Genomic DNA, 9023 nt, shown 5'->3' with positions numbered 1-9023 from the left:
AGACAAAGTATATGTGAACTGCTGTATGAAAAGTGAATTTACTCTGTAAATCTTCACCCACATCCTAATAAAAAAAAAAAAATACAAAAGAAATCAGATGATATATTTTATTGTGCAAAAGACCTCTTTAAAGTGTTATACAGCAAAGATGTCACTTTGAAAACTAAGGTGAACCTGGCCCAAGCCATGGTACTTTCAATCACCTCATATGCATGTGAAAGCTAGGCAATGAATAAGGAAGACCACGGAAGAACTGATGCATTTGAACTGTGGTGTTGGTGAGGAATATCAAATGTAGCATGGACTGCTAGAAGAACAAACAAATCTGTCTTGGAGGAAGTACAGCTGGAATGCTTCTTAGATGTGAGAATAGCCAGACTTTGTCTTACGTATTTGATCATGTTGTTAGAAGGGACCAGTCCCTGGAGAAGGATATCATGCTTGGTAAAGTAGAGGCTCAGTGAAAGAGTGGAAGACCCTCAACAAGGTGGATTGATACAGAGGCTGCAACAACCGGCTCTAGCACAGCAAGGATTGTGAGGATGGCCCAGGACTGGGCAGTGTTTTGTTCTGTTGTACACAGGGTCTCTATGAGTTGGAACCAACTTACTGACACTTAATAACAACATTTTTCTTTTTGCCTCAGTCTCCTATATGGCTCTGCATAGCATTGGTCTTTATTTAAAATTATGATATTTTGCTCCACATGGATATTTTTGCATTCATTTTTATTTTTAAAATATTGCATTTAATATTAGTTATCTTGATTACTGAGGTTTAGGACACTCCCTTAAATTTTGAGCTCAGGGCAAATGCCTTGACTGCCTCAACCTAATCCCAGTCTTATAGGATTTCAAGATAAATAGTACTATACAATCAATGCCCATGGAAGCAACAATCAACCTGTATATGAATATAAATTTATGCATTGCCTGTAATCTTTCTCTATAATGGCTACATATCCAGTTGTTAAAAGACAAATTAACCATATTTTAAAAAAATGTCTGTAGTCTGTATGTTGTTAGGTGCCATCAAGTTGGTTCCTACTCATAATGACCCTACGTGTAACAGAGCAAAACGCTGCTGGGTCCTGAGCCATCCTCACAATAGTAGGTATGTTGGAGGCCATTGTTACAGCCACTGTGTCAATCCATCTTGTTGAAAGTCTTCATTTTTGCCAAGCATGATATCCTTCTCTAGAGATTGGTCCCTCCTGATAACATGTCCAAAATGAGCATGACAAAGTATATTCATCTTTGCTTCTAAGAAGCATTCTGGCTGTACTTCTCCCAAGACATAGATTAGTGTGCGTTTCTGGCAGCCTACGATATATTAATATTCTTTGCCAACACTGTAATTCAAATGCATCAATTCTTCTTCAGTCATGTTTTTCATTGCCCAGTTTTTACATGCATATAACTCCATTAAAAAGACCATGGCTTGGGTAAGAGGCACCTTAGTCATCAAAGTGACATCCGCTTTTTAAAAATTTAAAGAGGCCTTTTGCAGTATATGTGCCCAGTACAATACACCATTTGATCCCTTGATTGCTGCTTCCATGGACCTTGACTGTCGATCTAAGTATAATGAAATCCTTGGCAACATCAATATTTTATCCATTTATCATCATTTGCTTATTGGTTCAGTTGTGAAGATTTCTGTCTTCTTCACTTTCAGGTGCAATCCATACTGAAGGCTTTGATATTCACTAATAAGTGTTTAAGTTATCTTCACTTTTGGCAAGCAAGCTTGTGTCATCTGCATATCACAGTTTGTTAATGAGTCTTCCTCCAATTCTGATGCCACGTTCTTTTTAATATGGCCCAGTTTTTCAGATTATTTGCTCAGCATACAGACTGAATAACATAATCCTGGAGCACAGTTTTTCCAATTTTAAACCATGTAGTATCTCAGGCTCTGTTTGAACAACTGCCTTTGGTCTATGTGCAGCCTCCACATGAGCACAATTAAATGTATGTATTCTGTATAATTTATAGCTATTATTGTTCATATTTGTAGATTTTGCTTAATACATAGATTTGCACATGAAAATGACAAATATAAAATGATTTCCATATAATAGCCTTATTAATAATTTAAATTTTATTTTTTCACATTAAGAATCTTTTTCTAATTATATCCAAACTAACTCACTGCCATCGAGTTGGATCCAACTCATAGCAACCCTTCCTTGGGTTTCTGAGGTGGTATCACTACGGAAGTAGATTGCCCAACTTTCCTTCCGAGGAGTGCCTGGTGGGTTTGAACTGCCAGCCTTCCGATTAGCAGTCAAATGCCTTAGGCTCTACACCATCAGAACCTTCTAATTGTACTAACAGTTAAAAGATGTTCATTTTAGAAAAATATTAAATATATTTCAAAAACTTGGTTTCTGATGGCTACCTACTATTCTTTTTGTTTGTTTGTTCATTTGATTGTGGTTTGGGTGAATGATTACAGAGCACATTCGTTTTCCACACATTTTGTTTCATAACATTGGTTGCAGTCTCCTCAGTGTAATAGCACTCTTCCCACTTCCTCTCTAGGCTCTCCATTTCCGTTTGTCCTTCTTTCCTGCCCATTCCTGCCTTCTGAGATTTGTTTTGGGGCAAATGCTGCCCTTTTGGTCTCATATGGTTGGTTGTTCTGAGGAGTCCATTCCTCCCTGGTGTTATTTTTCAGTTTGTAGGCCGATCTATGTATTGTTTGGCTGAAAGTTGATCCCCAGAGCTTGAAGGGTGTCTAAGTGCCACAGTTTCAGGAGCTACTATGCTATCTTAAAATGAATAACTTTTCCCTTGTTGTTAAACAGGTAATTTTCAATTTTTTTAATTGTTATTAATAATGTTGTGCTAAACATCCTTATATACAAACCTTTATCTAGCAATCTATAGAGTGCTAGAAGAAGATTTATTGAACCAAAGGCTGTGAACATTTTTTGGTTATAGGTATCTATGATCAAAATTCCAGTTCCATCCATGATATAATAATGTCATACTCATCTTCACCAGACTGAGCACTATCATGTGCTAAGCTTTGTTGGCTTTATAGGTAAAAATGATTGCCTGTTACCTTAATTAGCAGCTGGAAATTAATAATAAAGTTGAATTCTACTCTCACTTGTTTATTACTGTGTATTTTCCACCTATAACACGCCCACATAAACAACTCACACATGCATATAACATGCAGAGCACTTACAGGACTCTATAGCATACAAGGGGGCTGCAGTTTGGAACAAAAATCATATTGCATATTATTTGCATAAAAATATGGTAGTCATTTTTAATTTCTTATTTGTAAAATGCTAGTTATGTACTCTGCTCAATTTCTCTATTTGAATATTTACTTTTGTTTCTTCACAAGAACACTCTTATACTAAATATACCAAACCTCTGTTCCTCATGTTTGTTGAAAACATTTTTTTTAGATGTCAACTATTGCTTAATTTTATTAATAATGCCTTTTTAGTATACAATAGTTTATTTACTTATTTACTTACTTACTGATTGACTGCAGTTAAATCTATCAATTTTGTTCCTTTGTGCTTTCTAGCATTTCTTTTATCTGACAGGCTATGTATTCCATTTCTTCATGTTTTAATTTTATCCAACTGGTATTTCTTTTGGTAGTATAAAGGAAGGATTCCACTGTCTTACTCCCAAATAGTTTGACTATTTTTCTAACACTATTTGCTGAATAAGTTATTATTTTCTCATCTTTCTCTTTTATAAATTATGTTCTCATATATACAAAGTTTCTGTTTTGAGCTAAATAATGTTTAGTTTTTCAGGATCTACTTTTAGCAAAAGAAATCTAACCCATTCTAAATAAACAAGCACACATAATATAGATTATTAAAGCATAGCTTGATTTAAAGTTCTCATCTATTAGTAAAGCCCCTTAAACAAGAAAATGAATTTTGAGCACAGCCTGCTGGTGTCTAATAAAAATGCAGCTGGAGTTAAGTCTACCAGATCCCTGTACCTCTCTGACTGAAGCACAGCATACCACACAACTTGTTCAAATTTCATGAATAAATTAGCCTACACTTTTTTTTTGAGTTGCATATTTCCAGGCACAGAATGCAGTTTAAAGTTAACCTCCCAGAATAAAATTATTTTGGGGGTATACTTGAAATTCAGAATTCATTTATGTATATATATATTTTAAAGATAATGCTGCTTTATCTGGAAGTCTTCTTAAAAAGTGACTACTTGACTGCTAACCAGAAGGCTAGCAGTTCAAACCCACCAGCCACTCTTTGGAAGGAAGACTGGGCAATCTACTTCCGTAGTGATACTGCCTCAGAAACCCAAGGACGGGTCACTATGAGTCAGGTGTGACTGGAGGGCACATAACAACAACAACTTAAATTTTACAATATTAATGCTTACATTTTTTCTAGCAAAGCTGAGTACTTTTAATCGTTCTTCTGGCAACTTTTGTAGTTTGCATTTTCGATCATTTAGTTTTTCAAGGTCTTCATTAAGATGTCTCTGCACAGTTTTTATGCGCATGTTGTAATACATTATTTTTTTCATTGTTGTGGTCTAAAAGTGAGAAAAAAAAGTTTAGCTAAAAGCAAAAATATTTGTTATTATTTGTTATCAGCAGTATTTGTTGTTTGTGGTCTTAATATGAGTGTGCCATATTCTATATAACAGAAAGTTTTGCATGTTCAGTTACTAATAATAATGATAACTGGAGTGATAATGGCTATACAGATTTCTATATTTAAACTTAATCAGCAAAATATAAAATTCTAAAGATTTTCTTTGTGGATAATATTTTAAACGTGAAGCATATTCTCATTTATTTCTAAAATGACAGCATAGACTACAGAAAAAATTCAGTTTACACAAGGGTATTATTTAGCTAATGAGATAGCATTCCTAAAGCAAATATATAACTACATGATTCCTATTTGATTAAGTTGGGGAAAAAATAAAGAAATTTTAGAACATTAAAAATAAATATAAAAAAATTCAAAATTACTGCCATTGAGTTGATTCTGACTCGTAATGACTCCCATTGGGTTTCCAAGACTGTAAATCTTTACAGAAACAGATTGCCTCATCTTTCTTCCACGGGGTGGCTGGTGGATTCAAACCGCCAACCTTCTGGTTAGCATCAAAATGTCTTAACCACTACACCACCAGAATAACATTACTTAATTCATTTTTTTTAAAGCATGGCTAAAAATAGTTCTTAATAGTTTCATGCTCCAAATGAATTGGTTTTATACTGAGAAAATTACTAAATGGTCAATCTAATCTAGCTTAAATTCCTTAATACTAATGGATCATTCAGTTATTATTAGGTTTATTATAATAAATTGGTTGAATCCACCATTAAAAAATGTATCAGTTAACTGCTTGACAGATTAGGCAAAAAGAACTCTATAAGGAGAAGATAAACAAATTAGGTACACTATAAAAATACAAACTAGTTTTAAGCATTTACTGGAAACAATAAAGGCATTTCTCTTTATCAGGAAATCGATCCCTCAAATAAATTGGAAGGCTCACACACTGTTCTGGACATGTCTTTTCTATAGATGCAGGCTCTAGTTAGTTTTATCTATTTGAATTAGAATGAATAATTAAGATCCCTCAGAACTATTTGGCATTAAAGATTAAATAGAAACAAACATATGGCATGATGAACAGGCCAAATACAATTTTTTTACTTACTGTGCTTACTGCAAATTATAAAGGTCTGAAGCTGAAATCACTAAATTCCTCTGCCAAAAACAAAGAATTCATATGCATAGAACAAGTTCAGAAAAAAAAGTTTGTTTTAGGATGATGTAATGTTTTAGGACTGATAGAAAAGTCTCTGATAAGGAAGAGAGCTCAGTTTCTGAGATATGCATGAATTAGCTAAGAAAAAAAATGTAAGTAAGAAAATGGCAAAGAGTGTTTCTTGAATTTTTGCCTATTTGGAGAAAATGAAAAATCCAATTAAAAACGTTTTGAGTCAATGACAACTAAAAAACTTTCTAATGAATTCTTAAATCTAAAATAACAAGAGAACATGGCAGGGGGGATAGTAGGATTACCAGATAATAAGATGCCAAGGTAAATTTGAATTACAGATAAACAATAAAAGGAATGTTTAATATCATAGTTACTAAACTTACTTATACTTACATACTTACACTAAAACCTTAATTGTTGTTTATCTGAAGTTCAAATTTAACTTGGAGTCCCCCTACGTGGGGGGAAAAACCCCTACTTGTATACATGTTTTTAATTTCATTTTATTATTGAATAAATGATATAATCATATTTTAAAGAGAAAAAAAAATTAAAAGATGTACAACGAAAATCTACTTCCCACACCAGCTTCTCATCTCCTCAGTCACCCTATCCTCCACAGATAACCACCAATTTAATAGTTTCTAGTGTATTCCTCCAGAGTTTCTTTTACTTTCTTTTCTATTTTATTAAGAATATATTTATGTCTGAATATAGGAACATAAATTGTGGTATTTTGCTGAACTCTTTCAAAATCTCTTAGTGTGTCACAGTAACACAAGCAATAAATAAGAGTTATCAATAAGGGGTTTTGGTCCTCATTGTTTGAGAGTATACACTAAGATTTTGGAGAAGTGCGAAGACTGTCTAAATTGTAGATGTTGTTGTTGTTGTTATGTGCCGTCGAGTCGGCCCCGACTCATAGCGATCCCTCCTTGGGTTTCCGAGGAGTGGCTGGTGGGTTTGAACCGCCAGCCTTCTGGTTAGCAGTCAAGTGCTTTTAGCCACTATGCTACTAGAGCTCCCAAATTGTAGATATATATAGCAAATCAACTCTGTAGGCTGATTACATATTCCGTGTGTGTATGTGTGTGTGTGTTTGGACTTTTGAGAATAAATCTTCCATAGAAAGTAATTTTCAAGAATTTGGTGGAACTCATTGCCTGTTACAGTAGAAAAGTTTGTTTTTTAAAAATTATAATGTTAAATTCAGTTAAAACAAAAGTTGATCCATTTACTTCTCTAATGGCCAAAAATTTTAAATTAAGAATCATAAACAGATATATACTCAACTACAACTTCATAAAGATTACTATATAGTATTTAACACTTAAAATGGGCTTTTATGCATATTCATTCACTGGATCCCCACACCAACTCTGTGATGAAGGGTACCGTTATGGTCATCACCATCTCAGTTCAGAAAACTGAAGCTCAGAGAGGTAAAGGACCTTGCCCAAGTGACAGGTAGTAGATGCAGCAGGGCTTGATTCTAAGTCTTCTGATTCCCAACTCCATATTCTTCACTCTGTTCCATAGTAAGTCCCAGGCAGTTCTCCTGGTGGGTCATGACTTGCCATTTGCAGTTTACACAAACTACCCCAGAGTCCCTCTATAGCATGGGGGGAAATTTTAAGAACCAACAGCACATTGGTCAAAAGTTTATCACATTGGAGAATTGCCACAACCTGTCATCTTATGAATGGCAATGAAGAAAGCATGTTGGAAAATTATATGCAATCCTTAAATTAAAAATACTTTGAATTTTAAAATCATTTTGGTTTGAATTGAAAGTTGAGTTATATTATATAATCCTATTTGGACCTTAGAAGATAAAAAACCAAACCAAATTCATTGCCACTGAGTTGATTCTGACTCATAGCAACCCCATTGGGTTTCCAAAGCTGTAAATCTTTACGGAAATAGACTGCTTCATCTTTCTTCCATGGAGTGGCTGGTGGGTTTGAACCACTGACCTTTTGATTAGCAGTCAAATGCATTAACCACTATACCACCAGAACTCTTTTAGAAGACAAAGGAAGGATTACTATTATATACAATTCCTTATTTTCTACTTTAAACTATACCACTCATAACATATATATGACTGAACCGAACACATGGGCATCTCAGTCAGAATGTCAGAAGAACTTGCCTCTTTTTACTCCTTCACAGTCTCCTCCCTCCCCAACCTCTAACACTCAAATAACACACTTCTTGATCCATATCATTCCCTTGGTGATTCATCTAGTCCATGGCTTTAAGCATTGTCTTTCTCCTTTCAATTTCCATTTTACACTTCCAACAAGGAACTCTCAGCAGATTAATAGATCCAACTGCTTAATGAACATCTCCACTTGGATGTACAAAAGATTGCTCAAACTCTACATGCTTAAATTTAGACAATGACTCTTCCTCCTATATCTACTCCCATACTCTTCCTCACCTCATCAAAAGTTGCTCCAGCCTGCCTTCAGTTGCTCAGGCCAGTAATTTGACATTATTCTCTACTTCTTTCCCCTAGACGTCACACCCAATTAGCAAATCCAGGTGAGTTCCACCTTCTAACTACTACCAGAATTCGACCACTTCTCACCACTTCTTCTACTAATACCTTGTATAAAACCATCAACAACTCCCATCTCAGTTACTAGGGTTATCTCCTAACTGGTCTCCTTGCTTTCACTTTTGTCCCTCTAATTATCTATTTTTAATACATGAGCTAAAAAAGGATCTTTTAAAAAAATAATGTGTCTTGTTCCTCCTTTACTCAAAACTTTCTAGTGCCTCCCACATCACTGAGAGTACAGCCAATGTCCTCACAACATTCTACAGAGTCCCACATAATCTGGCCACTGCCACTCTTGTCTTTATCTCTTACTTCTCTTCCCCTCACTTAGGAAGAAGGAAGGGGCCATCCACTTCTCAAAGAATTGGCCAGTGAAAACCTTATAAATAGCAGTGAAACGTTATCTGATATAGTACTGAAAAACTTTATGAATAGCCCTGAAATACTGTCTGATATAATGCTGGAAGATGAATCCCTCAGGTTGGAAGGCACTCCAAATATGACTAGGGAAGAGCTGCCTCCTCAGTTGTTATTGTTAGGTGCTGTCGAGTCGTTTCCGACTCACAGTAATCCTATGCACAGCAGAACAAAACACTGCCCACTCCCGCACCAGCTACAAGATCCTTGCTATACTTGAAGCCATTGTCACAGCCACTGTGTCACTCCATCTTGTTGAGGGCCTTCCCCTCTTT

General features: G+C 35.1%; 1 protein-coding gene across 1 annotated transcript in view; it reads right to left on the bottom strand.

Annotated features, from left to right (window-relative positions):
• Nucleotides 1-9023, bottom strand: part of LRRC9 (leucine rich repeat containing 9) — a 161127-nt gene that overhangs the window by 103025 nt on the left and 49079 nt on the right. Inside the window, exon 7 of the mRNA XM_042782087.1 lies at nt 4398-4553. Coding sequence (XP_042638021.1) covers nt 4398-4553 — 156 coding nt within the window. The remainder of the gene's footprint in view (nt 1-4397; nt 4554-9023) is intronic.

Source organism: Orycteropus afer, unplaced genomic scaffold (assembly GCF_000298275.1).
Source record: "Orycteropus afer afer isolate SDZICR_OR568_19922 unplaced genomic scaffold, OryAfe1.0 scaffold00237, whole genome shotgun sequence".
NCBI classification, from domain to species: Eukaryota; Metazoa; Chordata; class Mammalia; order Tubulidentata; family Orycteropodidae; genus Orycteropus; species Orycteropus afer.
Note: the sequence above shows the minus strand (reverse complement) of the source record. Positions and strands in the feature narration are given on the sequence as shown.